The sequence below is a fragment of the Hydra vulgaris genome, chromosome 05 (assembly GCF_038396675.1).
Source record: "Hydra vulgaris chromosome 05, alternate assembly HydraT2T_AEP".
Lineage (NCBI taxonomy): Eukaryota > Metazoa > Cnidaria > Hydrozoa > Anthoathecata > Hydridae > Hydra > Hydra vulgaris.
In genome coordinates, this window is record NC_088924.1 from 2,347,250 (window position 1) to 2,373,093 (window position 25,844).

Here is a 25,844-nt window from a genome sequence, read left to right on the forward strand (position 1 = left end):
ACATGAAGACATGAGAGAATTATAAACGAGATAATTTTTTTTTAATTTCTAACATTCAAAACATTCAATTTACTAACTTAAATGTTTTGACCATTAAATGATCAATCACCCCTAGTTAAAATATACAGAAAAAAAAAAATTTACAAAATTTCTTCAGTTTTTTTTCATTTAATTAAAGATTACATGGTCACCTTTAATTGAATTATACAGATAAAATTTATGAATAATAGAGTTTTGCTTGCAAACTATAATTAGTTAACAGAACCCATTTGCACTTGCACTTAAAATTATGGCTGAAGTAGTAATTATAGAAATTTGTCATTTGGCTATAAAAGGTTGCTCTATTTCAAATGTGAAATGTCTTTACTTAAAGGGTGTAATAAAAGTTTCTTTAATCTACTTCACATAACAAAATTACTGTTGTATTAGCAACGATGGTGCTACTCCTGCTTTTAGGGAAATAGATATATTTGGAGGTCATCCTCTAAAAATTATATCAGGTATGTTTGCCAACTTGGATTTTATGGTCTATCAACTATTTTTTTCAGGTGATGATTCTAGTTGGCATGATCAATTAGTGCACAAATCTGAATTTGCTACACTGATTAGAAATTACTGTTACATTATTTTAGTCCTATAATTATAGACGTTCAGCCAGACAATTTTTCTTTTCATAACTTAATGCAAGAAATTATCCAACATTATGCTGTTGATGCATATCATATGCATTAACACAACATATTGCTAAATAATCTCTTTCATAAAAAAAAATTAATTTTGACATTTGCAGCATATGTCAAATTTGAAGGTCAGAAATAAGTAAAACCATAAGTGAGCTAAATGATTTACATAAATATGTAAACAACCTTGCAAATAATCAAAATCTCAGATCAAGATATGTTGCAGTCCATTATATTTTGTAGGAAGCTCTAGAGATTTAAAAGTATATTAATCTTCATTAAAATCAATAAAAATTATAAAAAACATTTTTAATACTTTTGTTTACAACCCAAAATATTGTGAAACAATTGAATTTATATCTTGGTCAGCTGCAAATGACTCAAATACTTAAAAATATTTAAAATATATTTAAATGCATATGCAAATTATTTAAATCATATATTTTAATTGTGCAACCTCCTTATAGATATTTTTTAGCATAGTATAGTGAACTAGAAAAAGTTGTAATCCATGTCATTAAGTTTCAAAAGAATAGCCACATGTTCATGTTTTACATGTTCATATTTCACATTTCATATTTTACTTTGCAAATGACCATAAACTTAAAACAATACAGGATAACAATATTTGCAGAAATTCCATATCCAAAAGTAAATCATCAGTGTATCATGCAAACCCTTAATAATAATGGAGTATGCAGCAAATAATAGTCTAAAAGTTTAATGCCAACACTGTAGCAGCTCATAATGCTCATAATCAGCTCATAATGGCTTCATGACAAGCAGTAGAGGTATAAAATCTGCTACAGAAACATTTTTATTATTTTTATTTTTCTAAATTAATGATCTTCCTGATAATTTTACAGCGATAATGGTTCTTTTTGCTGATGACTGAACTTGATACTCCTGTCTTGACAAAAGGTCTTCACTTTCATTGCAAACATTGTCGAGATTCCCATATTGATGAATAGCAAACCTATCAACGAGTTCTCTACTTTATGATTTTTTAGATAGTAATTCACTACTGACTTCTCATGGAAACCATATATATAATCCATTGCAAAGTTAGCTAAAATTGCTTCTCTTCATTGTGCTTGCCATTTTTTTTACTCTCTATATCATTTTTTAACACTAAAAATCTCTTATTTGTCTCTGAATGAAATACTGCTGTCATATTTGGACTGGTGCTTCTAATGATGCTATTTCTCTTATAGACAAGATCCAAAAATACACTGTAAATTTAGTTGGATCTGCTCTATCTGCCAAGCTTAAGCCACTTTCCTATTATTGCAAGGTCACATCTTTTTTTTTTCTACAAGCAATATCATGGTCACTGCTTAAATGAGCTCTAGTTCCATCAACTAAAACTCATTCTTGTTTGACTTGTCATTTAGCAAAGTTGCATCTTTTTACTGCATCTGTCTTAGCATCCAATAAAAACTTTTATTCACCTAGTTTCTTATTTCCTATATCAATGCTTTAAAACTCTCTCCCCTCTTCATGTTTTCCCAACTCATACAGCCTATAACTTTTTAAGTCTTCTATCAACTGCTTCCTTGCTCTTTCTGCTTCCTTGCTCTTTTTGGAGTGAATTAGTTTAAAAAAAAACAACATGAACTGGCATGGTAACAATCTCTTCACAAATGGAGCTATATTTTATTAAAATTGGCTTATATAATCTTTCGGCCCCAGTTTCAGATTAAATACTAACTTTTTTCTGGCAATGTAATTTAATGTGTAATAAATAAACAACATTATTAAGATAACTTCATGACTGATATCGTTAACAAATAGCCAAAAAAATAATACTAATGAGCACAACTAAGTTATATATATTAACTATATGTTATAAGTTTATAATGTATTACATTTCAGATATTAAATAAAAAAGTTATTATTACAAATTGCATACACTAACTCTTACTTGCTAAATCTAAATAACCTTGCCTAATTTATATTCAGTAAAACCCATAATATGGGTTGCTTACTGCTTTCACAATATGGGTTGTTTACTGCTTTCATAATATTTCATTCATATAAATAATTAGAAACTTATATTCAATTCTTAATACCTTTCTTATTTTACGTTCCTCCTGTTTTGCGCGTAGTGACTCTGGAGGCATTATAGCTGCCTGCCACTTGATAACATTTTCTATAGCTTCTTTTAAATCTTTCTCAGTTGCCTTGGCAACTTCTTCACTTGATTTAAATAAATTGTTGTAGAAATTCCCCACGCGCTCATCTGCAATATCTCGATTAGGAAAATGCCAAGCAAATACAATGGTCAAAAGTTTTGTTTCATTAGGTTTTAATATGGTTCGCGTAGACACTGCACCATTTAAGCCAGTCACATTTACATTTGACTCATTAGCAACAGCACCTGCACAAATGTGTTGAAATTTGGTTATTTTAAACAAATCTTTTTTTCATATTTGTGTCATAACATATTTGTGTCATAAACAAAACATCGATTCAGTTTATATAAAAATACTATATAAAAATAAAAAACAATTTTAGCTAGTCAAGTTTGACCAGAAAAAATTATAAAAAACTATAACTCCAAACTTATGTAAAAACTTCGCTAATACTTTTTCATAAAAATCAATAACTTGAACCCCCCAACAACTTACAATCCCCGCCTTATTCATCAAAGTTTGTATTTTAAAGTTAAAGAGTTGAGATAGGATTGTTACATAATTTAAAAAAAATTAATAGCCTTCTTGACTGAAGTGACACATCTCTGCCTTGAGAAGGTGAATACAACTAAAAAAAACTTGTTTAAGTCAAACTTACCTGTTTAGTTGATTAATATTAGCTCGATAACTGGATCTTCAGGAAAAAAAAATAGTGAAGAATTTTCTTTTGTGAAAAGAAGTTTTTTCATAAAAATCACTCAATAACTTAACAATAAATTTAAAAAATTTAACTGTCTTCTAGACTATCCCAAAAACAAAAACAAAATATTTGTAAAAACATTTTTAGTCAAAAAATTGAATCATTTTTTTAAAACTGATAAAAACTTCCTTCCTGCTGTAAATTTAAAAATCATGAGGCTTCTAAACCCTTCTCATCACCAAGGTTTTTTTTTACCATTTACTTTAGCCTTGTAATTATTAAGGATGACTTTTTAATTAAAAAAGTATGCTATTTAAAAAAAACTTGGATTTTTTATTTTTCAAATGTTCAACATTTCATTCCAAGTGAGATTATTCTAGAGCATTGAAATGTTTTAGCACCAGTGGATACTGTTTCCCCAACAGTGGATTCTGTCTTTGCAACAGTGAATAATGTCTTTGCTACAGTGGATACTGACTTTGCAACAGTGGATGTCTTTGCTACAGTGGATACTGTCTTTGCTACAGTGGATACTGTCTTTGCAACAGTGGATACTGTTTTTGCAACAGTGGATACTGTCTTTGCAAAGAGAAGCCTTTACACAAAATCTATCAAAGAAAAGAATGCTGCTTTAAAGAAAGTTGTAAAAGGATTGTCATAGGTTTGCTATGAAAATTAGAAATTTAAAAAATATGTTGTCAGCTCAAGATCAAAAACAAAAATAAAATTTTTGAATCAAACAAGACAAAAAAGAATAAATCAAAATGTAGAAGACTTTAAAAAAGAAACATTTGCAAATTTTGACTATCTTTGAACATTGAAGTATCTGGATCATATATTAAAAAAACAGAGAATATAAACATGAAATTTAAAATGCAGTCTGTTTTTATATATGAAATTTAGTTCACTCGATTTTCAATATGAGTGTTGCCTATGGAAAAAAAACACAGAAATTCAGGTCGTTGGAATGGCAGCAGGTAATGCAGCAAATGATATAATACAGAAGTTTGTCATGGTTAAGATCAAAATCAACTCACTGTTTTTTAGAGGTTCAAAAGTTACATTGCAGATACAGAAATCAATGTAAAAGCATGATGAGTAAAATACTGTTTAAAGAGTAAAATAGCAACACTTTTAATGAATCCTCTACTTTAGGTCTTTGCAAATTATCATTCACTAATTACCTGACCTTTATGGCCTTTCTAAGCTTATTACGAATTTTTGAAAAAAAGGTGATTCAAAAACTGGTTGCAATTCTCAATAAAAGAAGAAATCTTTTAAAAAACCAGTAGAAACCTGCTAGTTGGATGAAGACGACAAGCTCTTTAAGGACCTACAAAACCAGATAATAAAAACTTGATAATTTTAACCCTCTAGGTGACTCAACTTAAGATGTCATTTCTGCAGACCAGAAAATAAGCACAATAACTTTACAAACAGATAAACAGTTGATAGATAACAATTGCAGCAGTTGATAGATAACAAATGCAGTAGATAGATAACAAATAAGATGGTGTTCAAGACAACAGAGACTGTAATAATGATAACACTAATTTGCCCAAAAGTTGATGTGCTGTAGACATTCCAGGTGTTGCATGACTTCATGCCTTTCAGTCTTAACAGTGAAAATATTTAATAAAAGATGCACTCGCTATTTAAAACATTTTAATTATAAAACTTTCAGATAGACATGTAAAGAAAACTTTCAATAACTCAAATGATTTTTGACTGTGTTTCAAAAGTTTGGGGTGTTTAATATCCTGATAAGTCAGACATTTGCTAACTCAATTTTCCCTTAAAGATTACATCTGGAGTGATCCAAATATATCTAAAGTAGTAACAAGAAATTGTAAAAAACATTAGCTTTTATTTAAATTTTGAATTTAAAAAGTGTACTTAAATTTGGTAACAACTGACATTACACATTGATTAATATATAAATCTTAATGAAATCACTTATTATTCTACCTAAAAATTCCTTCACTTACTGTTTTACTCTAGTAAATCACCCTTGACAATCAGTCTTTAATTTATTTAAGAGTGTTAGTATTTGATAGCAAAACAATGGAGTCAAATTTAAAAATAAACTTTTCTAACCTGTCTGTTTGAAGTTGTTCCATACAACTTCTGGATCATCTGCAACAGCAAATGAATTTATTTCTGAGCCATGATTTAAAGGATATAAGGATATATCACCACTTTGAGGTGAGGTACCTGGTCTTTTGCATCGTAACATTTTTTCATTGGTAGACCATTCACCTTTTAAACCTGATATTATTCCATATTCATATGAATGCAAAGGCATATTATCTTTTAACATGCATGAAAATGGACCATTTGTTGTCCATGCCATACACTTTTCTTTTTTAGCACATGCATTTTGGCAGTCTGCTGCTGTTACAAGTCTAGTAAATGCAACCTCAGCAAAGTTATTCCCACGCCGAATGGTATCTTCATGATAACCAAATGGTAAATTTATCATGAAAGATATGTCAACCTCTTCTGAATGAGGATTAGTTATATGCAAAACAAAAGCCACAGAAGGAGTTGCTGCTTTTTTAGGATTTCGAGGATGGAAAGTAGAAAATGCATATAAATTTAGTTTGACATCATCTTTTGATGCTTTATTGAGCTCTAAATAAAAGGTAGAAACAAATATGTAATGCAAAAAGTAAAAATTGTGCATAAAAAATAATTGAAATTAAAACTATTACCTATTTCAAGTTTGGAAACAGGATATGAGCCAGAATATGTCTGACTGTATACTCCATCAAATCCATGCGGGGCATGAGTGCGGAGTACAGAAGCCGTTGGGGGAAGTTTGCCTTTTTGAACACGTACACCAAGTAGTAACATTTCAAGTGAAGACTTACTGAGTTTAGCTGCTCCTCCAGGAGACTGATTTTCAATAGTCCATTCATGAAATGTGCCTAGCAAAAGAAGGTAAATAAAAAAAAAGTGAAAATAAAAATTTCTCATCAAAAAGTATTTAACACAATTAAAATAAAGAAAAAATGAAAGAAATTTCAGAAAATTAAGTAACATAATAATGATGCAATAACTACAATTCAATTTAATAATTTTCTTAGCAAAATAATAAACTATAAATAACATTCATAAAGTCATTAATTTTCTTAGCAAAATAATGAATTATAAATAACATTCATAAAGTCATTAATTTTTTTAGCAAAATAATAGATTATAAATAACATTCATAAAGTCATTAATTTTCTTAGCAAAATAATAAACTATAAATAACATTCACAAAGTCATTAATTTTCTTAGCAAAATAATAAACTATAAATAACATTCATAAAGTCATTATTTATCAAAAACTCTTAGTAATACAAGTTTACCATCAGTGCGCATTTCAAATGAACCACTTCCTAGGCCACCTAATGGAATAGATGATCGCATTCCTACAGGCGGATGTCTGTAGTGATCCCGATGGACTTTACCAGAGACACAATCCTCTCGTGGCTCTGGATGAGGAACATCAGTCTTCAACCAACAACAGTAACTGTCTAAATACATTATTAATATTATTTTAAATTTACATAAAGAGTTCAGTTTTTTTAGTTTATTTTAATTTTAGTTTTTTTATTTTATATTAATTCTTTCTTTTGCTGTTGTTCAAATTTTTTGTGATTTAAACTATGATGTAACCTATTATTAAAATACTAAAAAGCTATTTATTTATTTATTTACTAAAATGATGTAGCTTTATATTTTAAATTTCATAATCAAGTCAAAAAATTAGAAGATTAAATAAAAAGTAACAAATAGTATACTTTACAACTGATGAATTCTTGTTTCATAGAAATAATTTGTAGAATTCTTGTTTCATAGAAATAATTGTAGAACTCTTGTTTCATAGAAATAATTAGAATTTTATAGATTAATTAGTATTAGCTAAATACATGTTTTATAGAGAAATATTCATTTAAAAAAAGTTTAATAATTGAAATTGCAATTTTGGAGAACATGTATCTATTGACTGTTGAATTGTCAAAAGAAATACCAAGACCTTAAGCTTTTCATATCTTAAACAACCCATATGAAAATTAGCACAAAAAAAAAAAAAAAAAAAAAATATTGACAAGCTGTTTTACAGAAAATTATACAAATATGTGTATACATTGTATATATTATATACACAATATGTGTATATAATATATACACATAAATATATGTGTATATATTGTGTATATTATATACAAAAAATTTAAATATATGTGTATATATTGTGTATAAATAAGGTAAAAAGTACCTAAAAATTTCTATTCACCCCTAGATCCTATGTAAAAAAGAATTAATATTTAAAATTTTTTTTTACCCTATCTTCAACTAAATTAAAATTTATTAATAGAATTTATAATTTATCAAAATTGTTGTATTATTTTAAAGCAACACCCATTAAAAACTTAAAACATTTGTTAATCACATCAAAATTGGAGAGTAGATTGTCCAAATTACATAAAAATTGACATAAACAAGATTAAAAAATTTGTAAAACTAAAATAATAATAAAAAATGTATCAATAAGATCTATATAATTCTTTTATGAAAAAATTTTACTGATCCTTCAGTTAACGTAGCCATTTTCTTAAGGTGTGAATATTTTATAAACATAGTTTTATTTTTAAATCAACTTTTAGAGTTTAAATGAACTAATATAATGATTTTTTTTATCTACGCATATTTAAATATTTTTTTGGTTATATCAGTAAATAACTAGTTAAAATTAAACTTTAGTAAAAAAATAATACCAATAAAATTAAACTCTGAATTTCATTGAAGTTCATTTCAACTTTAAAAATCAAATAATATAAATAAAAATTATTATAAAACAACAACATATACTGATTTTATTTAAACTTACAATTTCATTGTAAGTAATAATTGTTTTATTACAGTTTAAACAATTATTTGTAAAGTTCTACTTACTATCAACTTATAATATGATATACATAATATGCTATAAATAAAAATTAAAAAATTACTCACTAGCAGGACAGTTCGATGTTGCAACATTCTGTATTCGCAACACCCATGCTGCACAACGAGGTTCTTTACAACAATATTTCTCACATATTTTTGCATTGTTTTCCATAGTACTTCCATGCAATGACTTGACTTCAAAACTCTTTTAAATATTAACTTTAATAATATTCAATTTCATTCTTTTTTAAAAAATTATATGGTTCAGGGATGCAAAGTCAAAGTCTAGATTTATTGAACTTTATTAAAATTTATTAAAGCAAAATATTTTATAATAATCCTATTTCCCTTACAAATTTATTTTGCAAGTACTATTATATTGCAATCAATATGAATCTGAGTACTCACTTATTTCACTGTGTACAGAACACCCTGCAATGCATATAGCGTGCAAGATTTTCTTTCTAAGAGATACACCATTTAGAAAACTTCCAAAATTTACAGTAGACTAACATTTACTTCCTCAAATGTTAAGACTAGTCATATATGACCTATTGAAAATTGACTTTAATGTTCTTTTAATGTAAAATCAAATTAAAAACTATTTATCGCATTTTACTATATGTCTTTTATTGCTTACAGTGTATACTACTTAATATCTTATATCTTAATAGCTATATACACACAGTGAACAGATGGTATAATTTATTTATACATCTTAGACATATACAAGTTTAAAGTAGATTATACATGTTAAAAACATTGACTATTCAATTGCCAAAGTTTACACTGCTCGCACTGGTTACCAAAGTGTGCTTGCACTGGATTATACTCAGAACTGTTGAGGCTTTAAATTTACTGCTTTAAATATATATATTGATTTTGTCAGTTGCGTTCACCTAGAATTAGTTTAGACATTTAAGTAGTGTGATGTTAAGCAAACAAGAGTTAATAAATAAAATTTATTTCAGCAAGAGTAAACTGACATAAGCAAATATTTGTTTTTGCACAAGTTTACCATTAACAACTCACAGATGTAAAAACAAACGTAAAACACACAAATGCTAGTTTATGGCTAGGCCAGTTTATTCTTGTTCTTGCCCAAGTATATATTTTTTCATGCATGCACAATTTTGTTAATATACCACATTATGAGTTATGCACATTATGATTTGCATAACTGTTGGTTTGCATATAGATTAAATCATAAACATGCTGGCCAGCTAGAGAAGTACAATTTGTGCAATAAATAGTGCCTTTTTTTTGAAAGTCTTATCACAAACAGTTGGAGTTAAAAGTCCAAAAAATTTTATCATATATGTTCTAGAGTTATAAAACATTCGCATCCCTGAAATAGTTGAATATAAATACTTTTAAATATTTAAATATTTGTTTATGATTTCTTAAAAACTTACAAGAAAAACACTTCCTCTCAAATCTGTGCCATTTAACCATGCTGAAGGTTTACATTTTTCATATTTTTTAGGTTTTTCATACAAATAAAAATAAGGTGAATATGTCTTTGTAACCCATGAATGTTGCACCTAAAATCATTGTCAAAGTGTCAAAGAACAAAAATCAAGTGTCAAATCAAGTGTCAAAGAATACAAAATTTGAAAAAACTATTTAATTTCACAACATTTTTATTCAATTATTCAAACATTCTTGTTTGTTCTCAAAGTTCATATTTAACATTTAAAAACAAAATTAATAAAACAAGGTTTTACAGAGCAGGAAACTTCACTCTTGCTTAAAATACAGTGCTTTGTCTTTAAAATATCACTTACAGTTGAAATATTTTGTGGCTCTGTGTACAAACCACACTGAGATATATAAGCAAATTCTTGACCTGCTTTTACTTTTCCAGTAGCACCATTTTTAAAGCGAACATCTTCCAAAGATTTTTGCAAACTTTTAGCATAATCATCTGTAGATGATTAAATTAATAAATAATTCATTAAAAAAAAATTAAATTCTTAACACAATATTAATTAGTGTATGTATGTGTGTCTATATACACACAAACATATACAAATATATATATATATATATATATATATATATATATATATATATATATATATATATATATATATATATATATATATATATATATATATAATTAAACCTTTGACACATAAACAAAGTGTATAATATAATATATAGGAGTTATGGGATTCATAATTAAATGTATATAATACATAAGAGCTATGGGGTACATTAAAAAAATTAATCACAGAGCTAATAAGTAAACAAATTTATTTTAAATTTTAAATTTATTAAACCGTATTACAGTGAGCCAAGAAGTAAATCAAATACGAAAAATTTTAATTGTCTCTATAACTCTTTTTATAACTCTCCATAACTAATCTCCATACTTATTTCCATAACTAATCTCCATTACTTATTTAAATTTAGTTTTTATATATATCAAAAGATATTTTTTGATATTTAATTGATATTAAATCACTTAGTTACAGGAAATCTGAGCATTTGAGAAATTTTTAATTACATATAAGTAAAATTACATATAAGTAAAAAAGACTTAATTATATATAAGTAATTTCGGTAAGATCCTTCTGTTATATTTGAATACTTCTGCATTATCAAGACACCAAATTAGTGCAAGTTATTTAAGAGTATTCATGTATATAAGAGTAATTATATTAAGAGTGTTATTTTAGTAATACTATGAAAAAGTTTTACTAAAATACTATTTGAATACTCTAATTGTCTTTTCACTGTTTGTCTCTTTTTACTGTTTGTCTCTTTTCACTATTTGTCTTTAAAAAAGTATTACTAAAATAGCATCTGAATACTCTGAATTTCTTTCACTGTTTAAAAACACATCTGGCATTTTTGCAAATGTTTTTTAATAGTGAAAAGACAAAATTATAACTTTTAGGAAAAAAAATGAAAAGATTAGGAAACAAAAAAAGAAAAAAAAAAAGAAATATTGCAATAAATGATAATAGTTTTTAAACAACATTCTTAAAAGAAAAAGATAACTAAAGAACAATATTATAAGATTTAAGTTATCTGTTATTTGTAAATATATCCTGTAGCTTTTACCTATTTTATTTGCCTGTTTTTATTTCCAATATAGCTATTTTTTAAACTTTAGCTTATTTGTAATTTTTTTTTTTTTTTCTCTCTTTTTTTTTTTTTTTTTTTTATTTTGCTTATATACTGTTCTCTTTAGTTTTAAGGATAAATTTTTTTCGTTCAATTTTTATTTTTTTGGATTACTATTTATTTCGACATTTCTTTTTAATTCTACTTTGCTAGAGTTTTTTTATTGTTACTGATTTTATCTGCTTGATTTTGATTTTCATTTTAGTAATTATTGATCTAGTTATTATTGTAACTTGTAACTTTCTTTTATTTTTTATTTTATCTCATTTATTAAAAAGTTTATTTTTCGTCTAGTATTTATGGTCTGTTGTTTGTATTTTGCTATTATTATTTATAAGTTTTATTAGACACTTATTAGATTAATTAGTAACTATTGATATCATTATTAAAATATTATTTATTTAGTTTTCATTATGATTGTAGATGTAGTAAATATTAATGAATTACTATCATTTTCTTCACAATATATTTTTTTTTATCTCATGTTGTTTCTTTATGCAAGTTTTTAACTGTTTGTAACTTTCTGCCTTTGTATATAATATTCAATTTCCGTTTTGAAATCTATTATTGATTTATTTTTACTTAATTTTTTTCTTATTATCAGTGTTGATAATTTTCCATTTATTATCATTACTTTTGTTATCATTATTATTATTCTTATCATTATGATTTTTACTATTGCTGTTAATATTATCATTAATATTATAACATTTATATCATTAATACTATTTGATATCATTTTCATCAGGTTTTTACTTTATCATACTATATCAGTTTCAAACTATTTGTAATTATTCTTTATAAGACCTTATTCAGAAATATAAGATTGATGGATTAAAGATCACACATTTTAAAAAATAAATCTTTAAGAAAATAATTTTTTGCTGCACTATAAATAATTGACACACATTGATATGTGCTGTCTGATATTTTTTTGAGCTATATGATGTTTAAATCGAGTTTCGATCGATTCCTTGTCCCCATAAGTGACCATTCTTATTTTACCGTGAATGGGGGTGACTATGAACGCTTTTTGAACATTTTTGCATCATGGAAGAAAACTGTTTGCCTAATCACTACCATTTTTTTTGCAACAGAACGTTATACTTTACAGCTTTCTGTAAAAGTTGCAAGCCTGATCAACACTATGAAGTAAATACCTTAGTTTTCTGGTTTTAGACAAGTATATACGTATTTCCGAAAATAAACAGCCGATTTGGGGTGATTTTGAACACTACATATCGTTTTCATATCCTAAATTAAGGCTATATTACAATAATACAATGGGGAAAAATACTGTTAAAGATCAAACAGATAACAGAAAGTTTATTTTATATAGAACTGTTTTTTTTTAAATTCAGTTCATGTTAAAAAATTAACATACTACTTTTAAAACTTAGTTTTTTTAATATATCTACATATATCACAATATTTACAAAGCTATCCTACATAAAAGAGGACATCAACTGTCACTATCCTTCAATTTCTCAAATGATTCACACATGCTACATACAAAGTTGATATTTTCAATATTGAGCTCATAAAAATAATCTTTATTATAAATGAGGCCACAACACTGGAGGTGATATGGTTTACTGCAATTGTCGCATTGAATCCATACATCATTGCTTAACTCTACCCACTTTTTGTTACATAAAGCACAGTACCAATTACTATCTGTGTTGTTGTTAAGCTCTGTTGAACCTGATGGCATTGACTTTTCTAAACAATGAATTCTTTTACCTGGTTCCACCTTTGGACCACGTGGTTTGCGTTTTGCAGGTGGATTTGCGCCTAATCCTACATTATTTTTTAAAATATCTAAAACGGATTCGTTAAGAATTATTACGGTGTCTTTACCACCAGGATCTTTATATTTTCCTGGAAGGCGTTTTATAACCTCTGTTTTGTTCATAGGGTAGATCCCCGTTGCTCGAAATCCGCTAATCAAAGCTTCTGGCCGCAAAGTGTTATTCAATTTATTTAAAAGCGTAGGTAGGTGTTCCTTTGGGATTGCTCCTTTGATACGGCTTTCTACTCTCCACTTCAAAAGAATACTCCTCCACGACTGCTTCAATCCTCTAAATACAGCAACATCTAATGGTTGACAGAGATGAGTTGCATTTGGGGGCATTTTTATAAACTTGACGTTATGTTGAATCGCGGCTTCAAAAACATCAGGAGAAAAATGTGAACCAAAATTATCCCGAATTAACAATGTTGTTCCGGCTTTTGAAATAGCAACAGGTAAATATATTTCCATAAACCATCTAGTAAATGTTCTACTATCAAACCACCCATTAGGGGTGATGTCATAAATAGTTCCAGGTGGTCCACCTTGAGTCCAACCCTGGTAAAGATTCTTTGCTTTATAAACAACCATGGGCGGCAAAAACTCTCCGACAGCATTGCCAGAAAACATTAAACTGCTCAACTGCTTTGAATATTCTTGTTTTTTTTCAACACGGTTCCCATGGCCACAACGAACAATAACGGATTTGGACCCTGGATTGTCTGTTATATTGGTCTCATCATAGTTGTAAATATTTTATGGAGGTATATCCTTTAACTCTAGGTACAAATTATCAAAATATTTGTTAAGGGTTTCTTCGTTTACCACGGCTCTACTATTTTTCACATTGTCTGCAACCTTATTTGTTAAACAATATCTCTTCATGAAAGACTGAACCCAATCTACCCCAGGCATATTATTTTTGAATCGAGCGTCATTTATCTTCACTTTATCACAATAATTTTTGACTAAAAGTCTTATGTCCAACGAATCAAATGGTACTCCAGTCAGTCATATGAATTATAAAATATGTTTGGACAAATAAATTTTTGGTTTTACTATCAAGTCTGGTCTGTCCGCCATGCTTTTTCGGAACTTGATCCCCAAACTTTACTTTTTTATGTAATGTTCCTAATGGAATATTGTACATTTTTGAAGCCTTCCTAATGGTAAATCCATGGTTTTTTACTTTAATTATAGCTGTTTCTATGTCTTTTTTTGTGTAACTTGTTTTATAACCTTGACTGTTTTCCTTTCTTTTGTAATTTCGAGGCATAGTTCCTAAAGTTAACAAAGAAAAGCCTAATTTCGTATTAAAAAAATATCATTTTAAATTGAGCTTTTAATCGGATACAGGCAAGCTATACCTTAAATTATTATTTTATTAAAACATTATGTACCTGAACGTGATGCGAGCCAACTTTAATGACGTTTAGATGTGGGGTTCTTAAGATATTACTTGATAAGTGAGTTAATTGCCCTAATCACGTAACTTGCAATGTTTATATGCGATGGAGAAAAGGCGGGAAAAGATAATTTTGAGGGCAGCTGAAAATTATCTTCAACACATATTTAATGCAAGTGAGTAAAAAAATCTCAATTTTTGGCTATATTTAATGTGCTGCTTCACCATTTAGTAAAACTAGTACTGGTGTTCATTTTCACCCCGCTGTTCATAGTCACCCCCGATCACGGTATGTTTCAATTTGGTTGCTATGGAGCACAATTTTGCATAGCATCAATATATTTTTACTAAGAGTGAGCGTTTGATTTTTTCGTCCGGTTATTATTTTTATCAAAAATATCATAAAAGGAAAAAAAATTTAGCATAATATTATCAACACTTAAAGTATCCTTTATAATATAGTTTCTCGTTTAAGGCAATTTAATGTGTAAAAAAGTTGCAATTATTACTTTTATACAAAAAATTACTTTCTTCATTTCTGCATTTTTAGAATAATGTGGAATACTTGAATTGATAAATGTGAAATAAACAGTTTTGCTATTATATTAGCCTATAATATTAAGCTCCACAGAAGAAATAATGAAACGGAAAATATGTGAACTTCTTTCAATCAGAATTTTTTATTTTAAAAATACCCTCCATTTCAATGTTTGATTAGTTGACTTGCAAATATAAATAAAAAAGAAACAATTATTTTCACAAAAAGAAACCTTTACTTTTAAGGGCCTGCATAATAAACAGTCTAACTAAAAAAGGAAAGAAAAATTTTTTTTTTAAAAAATTGCATCAATTTGAGTTTCAGCTCTCGTGCATTCCTCGCTAGCTTCTTTATCGCTGAAAGCATTTATAAAAAATGAAGAACATTCGGAGCTTGAATGAAAAGAATGTCTTTGCAACTATTAAGGTATTTTTTGATTTTTTCTTTGTATGAATGGACCTTTACTGAAATTAGTGTCATTTCTCAAATTTTGCTTAACTTGTTTTTTTTTTTTTTTTTTTGTCAATATTTTTACTTGAGCTCTGCACTACTTTGTCTTTGTCGGGCGTTAAAGTTAAAATTTTCACTTATCCTGACTTTTTTTCTCTGCTTCCCGTTTTCTTCACTAATTTTAGAACTGGTAAACTAAAATAGGTCAGGCTGCTGATAAGTTTTCAAAAAAGTTCTTCGTTTTAGAAATGCTTTAATGTGCCCATAATAGATTTATTCAGTGGTTGCAGTTTGTGTGTCGTACGGGGCGGTAAACATAAAATTGTAACAAACAGCTCCCTTGCAGATACAATGTCTAAATTCTTAGTGTGGGTATGGTAACCGTCTAAAATGAGTCGGACGGGATTATCTGCCGTTGGGCAAAAAAAGATTTTCAGTATTTAACGCTTTTTTATTTGCATACATTATGCGCGAGTGCATTTTTCATTCTAATATTTTGTCTTACGAAATAAAGATTTTTTCTTATAAATAAGATTAAAATTAAAATGATGAGGTTTCAAATGATGAGGTTTCAAATGAGGTTTATATTTCTTACGAGTTATATTTTTAATTGCTATTGATTTTTTTAAATTACTAACAACTTAGTAGTTAATAGTAATTTAATTACTAACAACTACCAAGAATTAATTGTTCGCGCGGCATTTTTATTATTAAACTGTTAAATAAAAATTTTTGGTTAATAAGTATGATTTTTGATTTAGATATGGTTTTTATATGGCATATTTACAACTTAGAGACTCATAATTTTCTCCAAATAAAATAATCTTAGTATTTCAAAACAAAATAATACTGAATATATATTCAAATTTATTCAGCCAAAAGTTGCTGAAATTGAAGATGTTCATTCGATAATTTGTTTACTTGTAAAAAAAAGTGGAAGTCTGTAAACTGTCAATAATTTTAAAAAGATGTTATAGAAATGGCTTAATAAATACAAAATTCTTGAAAAACAGACAATGAACCAACATCAAGTAGACTTGGTTGAAAACCAATTACATTTGATGATGCTTCTAATAAAACTAAAAAATATGATCTATCTGGCTTGCTTGAATATAAATCATTTAATGAATTACTTTTTGCTGCTAGTAGGAAACTAATAAATCTAATGTAATTGCTGCCAAGATCGTTTTAGTATATTTCAAATCGAGATAAAGCAAGTAAATATTCAGCAGACAAAGCTCTGGTTCTAATAACTGATGCCAGTTTTATAAAAACTACGAAAAATAGGTTGTTGCAATGCAAATTTAGACACCCTTAGCAACAAAATAAAAAAAAACATTTTCATAAGAAGCGAACATCATATTAGTACTATTACTAATATTTTTGTTAATTATTTAATTTTGCTAATTGCTAATTAGTTATTTATTTTGTCCCATTAAAGTGAATTTTGGTCCACTGTGCGTATGTAAATGATCGTATGGATGAGAATGTAGCTTTGTTTACGGATCGAAGACAGCATTTTTTCCTGCGCAGTATTTTTATTATCACTTCAGTCAGTCGCTAGTAATGATATGTAAAGATTCTTTATATATTATTACTATATATAACTGTAAATATGATCTAACTGGTCGGTTGGATCTCTTTATGCTCATTTTCCGGCGGTGTTCTTCACGTCCAAAAACGTTTAAAAAAATCCTTTCTCGTGAGCAGTAGCTAAGTTACACTCCAAATATTTAAAAAATTTTACCCTGCAGTGGTCAATTTAATACACTTTTTACTAGAGTAAAATGCTACTGGCCGTAAAATTTACCGGCGCAAATGATATTTGTCAATGTTACATTTTTAAAAATATATTTTTTTTCAAAAAGTTACCAGCGATAACCTTTCTACTACCGAAACGTTTACCGTCGAAAAATGTTTCGGAGGAGGGACCGACGGAAATTTTTGTTGAAGATCCAAAGATATATATTTTCAGTTGTAGAAAACTAAAAATTTATATCTTCTGTGGTTCAAAATGTTTTTGAATCTTCAAACCAAAGAATTTTTTAATTTTTGACAACCTTTTATGTCTTGAGAATGTTATTGATGCGGACAATAGATTTTTAAAAATAAATTCAGTGCGTAGATATCTACAAAGTTTGATGAGGAAAAGTTTTATAACATTCAATTAAAAACATTTTGCGACTCTAAACTTCCGGCTGTAAAAATTCTCAGAGTAAAATTTCCACCGGTAGCATTTTACGCCGGTAAAAAGTTTAATAACATGGATCCCAGCGGTTTTTAAATTAAGAAAGTTTGCAATCGCTTTAAAACATTGCTTTTTGCGTGTTTGAATTGGCTTAATAAAAATTATTGCAAATGTTTTATATTTCTCAAATGCGTAACATAAAGACATAAAAATTTAATTGTTTAATAAAAAGTCATTTAACATTTCTTAAAGGAAAACACAAACATGTTTTGCTATGATCATTTTTATTTGTAAAATAAACAACCTAATTGATGTAAGATCTTCAGCATAAATTTCAACAGTAAAGTTTGTTATTTGGCATTGCCTAAGCATTAGCATTTTGAACTTGTTTTTAATGAATGCAAATATAGTTACAAGCTCTTATATTTTTTTATAAGCAAAGTGTATTTTCACTATCTATTATGTTATTTGTTTGGTGACGATAAACCTTGTGGCGTGTGACTAAGTAGTAAATCTTTTTAAAATAGTGTGGTACAATTTTAAAAACCTTTATATGTACCAAATGCACTAAATGTTTTGTGCTGCATGCAAGACTGTTTGATCAACTTCTAATGTGAACATGTTGTAACCTTGTCTGTTGTAACTTTAACACCAATTTATGTTATTAACTTCTATTATTACTTTGTTATTGGTGCTATTGGTGATAATATTCATTTGCTAAAAATTATAAGAAAGTAAGAAGCGATACGGAGTTAGAGGACAAGGAAACAATTCATTTGTTGACCCGGGTTTAAAGTTAAGTTTTAAGAATAAAGTATTGCATATATTACTTTATGCAATACTTCATCTTCGAAATTTTAATAAAATTACAATGAACTATTAAGCTACAGATTTGATAAAATGTCTCTGAATAATTAAGTGAAGCTATCTGTTTAAACATTGAAACTACCTGCTATAACATCGAAACCTACCTGCTTGAACATCGAAACTACCTGTTTAAATATTAAAACTACTTGTTTAAGCATTGAAATGTTTAAACATAATTTTACATATTTTATTGCAAGTTTAATACTCTAAAATATAGCACAGTCTTTTTTTTCAGAACTAAATTAAACATGTTTAAAAGCTTGAATAATCAAGAGCCAACGAAAACAATTGTACACTTTTTTGGATTTTTATCCAAATGCGAAGAAAACGTTTATTATTAATCACTTTTGCATGGAAAACGCTCTAAGTGCAGAAAATTAGCTGCACTATTTTGAAAAAAAAAATGTATTGCTTGATGACGAGTCTTACTTTCTTTTAAGTAATACTAGGCTTTCTAGCAACGCAGGGCGTTATACATCTGATCCTGACGCAACACTTGATGAGAGAAAACTCGAAAGAAAAAGCAAAAGTAAAGCAAAATTATTAGTTTTGATACCCTTGTTTGAGAAAGGAGTCTCAAAGCATTACATTACCTTCAGGTCAAGCAGTCGAAAAGATTAATGAGGTTCACAAAAACTACAAAATTGTTTTCTAGCTTGATCTAACTTCCGCAAACTATTTAAACAAAGTTCTAGATTACCTAAAACACAAAAGTATCGAATACAAGTCGAGAGACAAAACCCTTCTGATATGCCCGAATTGCGCCCAATGGAGGATTTTTGGACTGAAATTAAAAGATTGGTGTATTCAGATAACTGGCAAGCTGGAAATCACTTTCCTCTAAAAAACCTATATATATATATAAACGAATACTTGTTTTATAATTTTGTACAGCCCAAGTTTCAAGTTATTATGCTTTTAAAATTAAAAAATCGCTAAGTTCATAAATTACGCTCATAAATTACGCAACACACAATATATTTAAAAAACAGAAGTAGGAGATATTTTACACCGTGCTCTTTTAAAGCTTTTTTACGCCCTGCTTTTTATTAAGCTTAATTTAATTTAATTTTTTATTTAAATTAATACTCTAAAAAGGAAACCTTTCGATCTTTTTTATTTTGTTTATTGAGAAAGTTTGCGTTACATAATTTATGAACGATCCCTAACTCCGTTTTAGAGAGACTCATTTTCAAAGTTTGTCCAGATATTTAGTTGTGACATTTACAAAACATTTATAACATTATTATAAAATAGTTATTCATTTCAACAAAACTGCTTTGGCCTAATATTTTCTGATTCAAAATAGTAAAACATACGTTGTTTGAAAAGTTTTTTTTTCAAGCTATATTTTACCACTACATAGATATTTGATATGTCTCTAAATACTTTGTCTATAAATACTCCAAATAATATTTCTGTATAAATCTAAGTAATGGAGGTAATTTTAAGATAAAAAAGAAAAAAAAGTAAAGATTATTTGTATTTAGTTATACTCTAACGTAACTAGTAAGAGTCTTGTTATTGCCATTGAGTACCTCGTACATTAAAGTACCTCGTGCATGGAGTACCTCGTACAATAGGAACTTTTAAAAGACATTAAGTAACTTGTCATTGAGTACCTTACAAATAAAGTTTAATAAATATAAGGAACAAGCTCATGGTCTTCTTTGATTGTTTGTAAAATTTGGTAATATTTATCCAAATTTTTTGTTCCGTAAAATTTTTTTTTATCGAAAAACTCATAATATTTTTTTAGACTGCGAGTAAGATTTTTTTTTTATTATAATTTCCAATTTACTGAATATCGTTCTCTCACGATATTCAGTTTAGAACTAGCAGAGTTTTATTTTTTTGGATGGTGCAATAAATTTGTGAAAATAGTCGCAATATAAAAATATTTCGTTAAATTTAAACCTGATTTCGTTAATTTTAAACCAAAAATCACGAAAGACTAACTACAAAAACATTGAGATCAAAAACAGTTTTGAGATTGCAATCCATGCATACAAATCCCAAAAAATAAACTTTAAATAAGTTTTAGTTAGTGTTGAAGAAACAGGTTATCAAGACAGTAAAAAAAAAAATGTTGTAAATGATTCTTAAGCATTAAATAAAATTGAACAAAAATTATTGTTTTCCAATTATATCTGCAAGAAAGAAATAAAAGATTTTGAAAAAGCCGTGAATATGAATATGAATGATCTGGTAAGAAGTCATTTTCCACAACTCCACTGCATAAAAATTTCATTGTAAATTGTATGAAGAGGAAAAAAAAAAATTGAATCTTCTTCAGCCGCATAAGGAAGTTCAAAATGAATTGAATTCTGATCAAATTTCGTTTGTAAAAGCTGCTCAAAGAGATGATGTTTTTTTTTAATCACTCGATTATAGAAAAAATTAATGATGTTTTCAATTATTGCGAAGTTTCCACTGCTAAAAGAGTTAGCACTTGAGTTACAAGCTCCACCTGCATCCTCTGTATTTTTGGAAGATTGTTTTCATTATTTATGAGAAAAACCGATCAAGGCTACATTAACGTGGAGAAATCTTAATTTCTCCACTTTAAAGTAAATAAAATATAAATGAGGGATAAACTGATGAATTTGTAGCGCATATATAATTTTAGTAGTATTCTAATAACAATATTGATTAACCAATTATTTATTTTTATGAGATCAATTTGTGGTTTTTAAACTTTTCGATTTGAACTTCGAATTGAAAATTTTAATATTTTAGTGCAAATATTTTGGTTTAAAGTTATATTAGGAACCATAGGAACTAAAAAGTAAAATCCTTAAAGTTTTGATATTGGATTGAAGGTTTACTTTGGCATAAAGTTTTTAAAGCAAAGTTTTTAAGTTTAAAAAGTTATCTTGTTAAATTTTCTAATATACATAATATCAAATTATTTTGCGTTTTATGTGTTTTATGTAAGTATCTAAAATATCATTCATTCTCATAATTTTTAATACAAAAAGGTGTAGTCAAGTTTGAAAAAAGTCAGCTAAATACATTGATGTAAATTTCGGACATAAAAAAATTGGAGCTTGTAAAAGTTCGTACATATGATATTATCAGCTGTTCGATACCTATGCTCAAAAATATTATGACCATGCAAAACTTATGCTTCTAAAAAATAAAAAAGTTTTACACGGTTTATTTAAAACTTGGTTGTAGTTAAACGAAATTATTTGATGAATATAAATTTAGTTTGAGATTGTTTAAAAATTTAATTAGGGCGCGGGCCTAACATTTTATTGATTTGTTGTTTCAGATTCAAATAGCGACGTTTTTTAAAGTGTCTTATTTTGTTTCTTTATTTTAAATTCTTTATTTTTTAAAGTTACCTCAAAGATTAATAATCAATTTTGTTACTACTTTTGATACTACCTTGTTCCCTGAAAATTTTTTGACGCAATGATAACCATATTGATTAATTTTAAATATAAGATTTTGTTAAACATTAAGAAAAAATTTTTTAACTTACCTTGCTGATTTCTTAATTGAGTTTTTACATCATGCTCTTTAAATATATCATTGCTAGTGTTCTTGTTGGTGTCCTTTACGGTGCTATTAGAATCTTTTTCTGTTTGGTTGTGTGTCTTATCTAACAAACGGTTTAAATCTCTTATTTTAGCGTTTTCAATACGAGTTTGAGACAAAGGAGTTAATATTTTATAGTAGCTTACAAATGATTTATGCAGAGAATTTAAAACTCCCTTATGACTTTTTTTTACTGGTTTATTTCTTTTTTTGTGGTTATATTTAACAAAACCTACTCTAATATCTTTATTTTTATTATTATCATGGTTACTGTGTGTTGGTTGGTAGATTAATTTTGTTACTTCTAATGAATTTCTGTGCGATTTTAATTTGCTTTCCCCTAAATGTTCTCTTGAAGAGTGATTAACGCTATGAAAAGCTTCATCTATAGAGTGATTACTCTGCTCTTTATGCAGTCCAGTATTAAATGCTTCTATTAAAGTATTCAGGGTTTTGTTTTTGAACTCACTGGATTCTTTAGATTCACTATCTTCTGACTTATTTTCTTTAGAATCTACTTTTGAATTGGATAAGTGTCTGATATTTAATGTTTTGTTGCTGTTTTCAATGTTTTTTATATGAGTACTTTGTTTGGGTAAAACTACAAACGTGGCATTAAAGTTGTGAAATAAACCATCATTTATACGATCTCCGGAACCTGACGATTGATCTTCGGATTCGCTAAGTATTTCTGTAAATTTAACAAGGGCGGCAATTGCTTCTTGACTTCTTTCCTCGTTTATTTTATCAAAACAACTAACAAATGATGCTGAAATAAATTAACAAATAAAGCTTAACTTATTTAACAAATTTAATTTAACAAATTGAAAAAGTATGACTACAAATATGATAACAAGAGTAAATATTAACGACAAAAAAATGCATGTCATTAATAAAGTTTTGCCTATCATGTACAAAATAAAAAGTTTTATTAACGTAAACCAAATTTTCAAATCAATGGAAACTATAATAACGTTTCATACCTGGAAGAATAATAAAAAACAGAGTGAGAAAAGGTTGCCTATAATTCACCATTGCGGTTTATGTATCCATTTATATTCCTGTGAGAGATGGCGGTCGTTTAATCGTCACACTTGGCTAACGGCGCGTAAGAAACCCTTATTAACTAATTAACTTTGAAAACTTTTTTTTTTTGAAAATTTAAAACTTTTATATGATTTTAGATTTTATTTTAAATTTTCTTTAATGTTTTTGGAGCTTCTTGTTATTGCTTATTTTCTGCATATTTTGTATATATGAGCAAAAGATTACTCTTTTTTTTTCTTGTCTCTCTGCGAGGAGCTGTTACTATGCGAAAGTGTTCGTTGCGCAAAGTTTAGTTTGACAATTTTAAATGGCATTAAAGATGGAGAGTATTTTAAACCTTTTAGATGGAGTGTTCTTTATAAAAAAATTGTTTTTTTCCATGATGCATAAACAAAGTCTGCATCTATATAACGTTAAAGATGTATGAAAGAGACCAACATTTACTAAATAAAAAAATCCTCTCAGTACTTTACTATTTTAAGTCCAGCATTACTCACGTTGTATCTATATACGTGATTGTAGAAGTTGATTTTGTTTTGTTTAAAAAAAAATCTGGTTTGAATATTGATTATATAATTTTATGTTTGTACGCATGTACGTATACAGAGCAGTGGCTGATTAAGACTTGTCGGGGCCTCGGGCTAATTTAAAATAATGCTGCCGTGGCGCAGTAGTTAGAGTTCTGTCTCAGAAGTTCTCAGTCAAAACCCAGAGGTCCGAAGTTCGACGCCGGCTCTAGCCAATTGACATTGTGTGGCCAAGTGACATTGCTATGTAAGAAAGCGCGAGCTTCCTAGTCAAATGCTCCTTAAATAGCCCCTTCTAAATTCAACACTGTTACAGGGGCGATCTAGTAATAAAATGAGGAGGTGTCGAATCTTTAAAAACTACTAACTACTTTTTTTTAAAAAAAATTTCCAACTTAAATGTGTCAAATGTCGACAAACCGACTAAATTTCTGAAAAAAACGGACTATGTTCCTGAGAAAACTGACTACAACTGAATCGCATATTTTGGGAGGGTGTCATACACACCCACTCACCCTCCTCTGTAGATTTGCCTTAGTACGTATATTTATATAATAAGCACATTTATAAAATGCTGATGTATGTATATTAATGTTTATAATATTATATATGTACATATATACTTATTATTATAAATAATATTATACGTACGTATGTGCGTATGTAGTTATTTTCATAGATAGTATTATATATGTATGTATGTATATACACTAATAAGTTATTTTAATGAGCTAAATAATGGTAGTTTATCGATTTTGGATTAAACTTTGAACATATTTGTAATAAAACTCTGAGAAAGTATGTATATAGAATGGAAAATACCATTTAAATACCCGGTGAGAAATCGGCTAAGGACTAGCTAGCAATATTCGCAAAGATAAAAAATTTGAGCCACGAGGATCACTAGCTAAATAAGCTAGCAACAACTCATAACGATAAAGATAGCACTTTGGCCACGAGTATCGTTAGCTAGAAAAGATAACAATTAGCTAACAAAAATTCGTATATTATTGATTCATATTTATACCATATTCTAGATTATACTATTATTACATATTATTATATTATTGCCTTATTTACTTACAGAAGTCTCATACAGCTATGTAAACCAACTTGATACAATGCACAATATTATAAGGTAGGGTGGGTTTATATGGATTGTTGAGGTAATATGGATATATTCAATAAGTATGCATGGAATAAGTTATCTATACATAATGTTGAAACCTGAAAATTACCAACAGTTTATACACATAATTAGCTTCTTTTTTTAGCATTAACAATGTTTATATTTGATTTACATGAATAGTTAAAATGTAAAACATTTTGTTTTGAAAAAAATTAAAAAAATATTACGTTTCAAAACTTTTGTCTGCAGACTTCAGTAATATTACTTATCCAAGAATAATAATGTAAATTTATAAGTTGGACCATCATGTAACAACATGTAAAATTTAATTTATAAATTCTCTAACCCGTATTGATAAATAAACAAAAATCTAAAATGGGGTAAAATGGATATACAGGTAAAAATAATAGTGGGGTAAAATAGATATATATAAAATATATAAAATCCTATTAACATTATAGAATTTTATTACAAAATCATAAGCTGCATGACATTTATTTATATACTTAAGCTCACTTTTGCTTTTAAATATAGTGTTATACATTTTTCAGTAACATATAATAGTTTTATCTTATGTTACCGAACTATTTATATTCATAGTTCAAATTTGTTTTCTTTGAATGGCAAGGGTAAAACTTTAACTCCCATTTAAATATTTCATATTTTATTTTTGTATTCCTCGTTTTATTTTATTACTGTATTTTACTTTATAATTAAATATTACATTTTACATAATTAAAGTTAATTTTATAATATTTTAGATA

General features: G+C 27.6%; 1 protein-coding gene across 1 annotated transcript in view; it reads right to left on the reverse strand.

Annotated features, from left to right (window-relative positions):
• LOC136071792 (uncharacterized) overlaps nucleotides 1–24,044 on the reverse strand; it is a 55,729-nt gene extending 31,685 nt beyond the window's left edge. Inside the window, exons 1-9 of the mRNA XM_065797086.1 lie at nucleotides 23,361–24,044; nucleotides 22,322–23,146; nucleotides 10,244–10,383; nucleotides 9,872–10,000; nucleotides 8,523–8,661; nucleotides 6,872–7,039; nucleotides 6,230–6,445; nucleotides 5,613–6,149; nucleotides 2,753–3,060 (exon numbers count right to left, since the gene is read on the reverse strand). Of these exons, the coding sequence (XP_065653158.1) occupies nucleotides 2,753–3,060; nucleotides 5,613–6,149; nucleotides 6,230–6,445; nucleotides 6,872–7,039; nucleotides 8,523–8,661; nucleotides 9,872–10,000; nucleotides 10,244–10,383; nucleotides 22,322–23,146; nucleotides 23,361–23,412 (2,514 nt within the window). The 5' untranslated portion in view covers nucleotides 23,413–24,044. The remainder of the gene's footprint in view (nucleotides 1–2,752; nucleotides 3,061–5,612; nucleotides 6,150–6,229; nucleotides 6,446–6,871; nucleotides 7,040–8,522; nucleotides 8,662–9,871; nucleotides 10,001–10,243; nucleotides 10,384–22,321; nucleotides 23,147–23,360) is intronic.
• Between the last annotated feature and the right edge of the window lie 1,800 nt (nucleotides 24,045–25,844).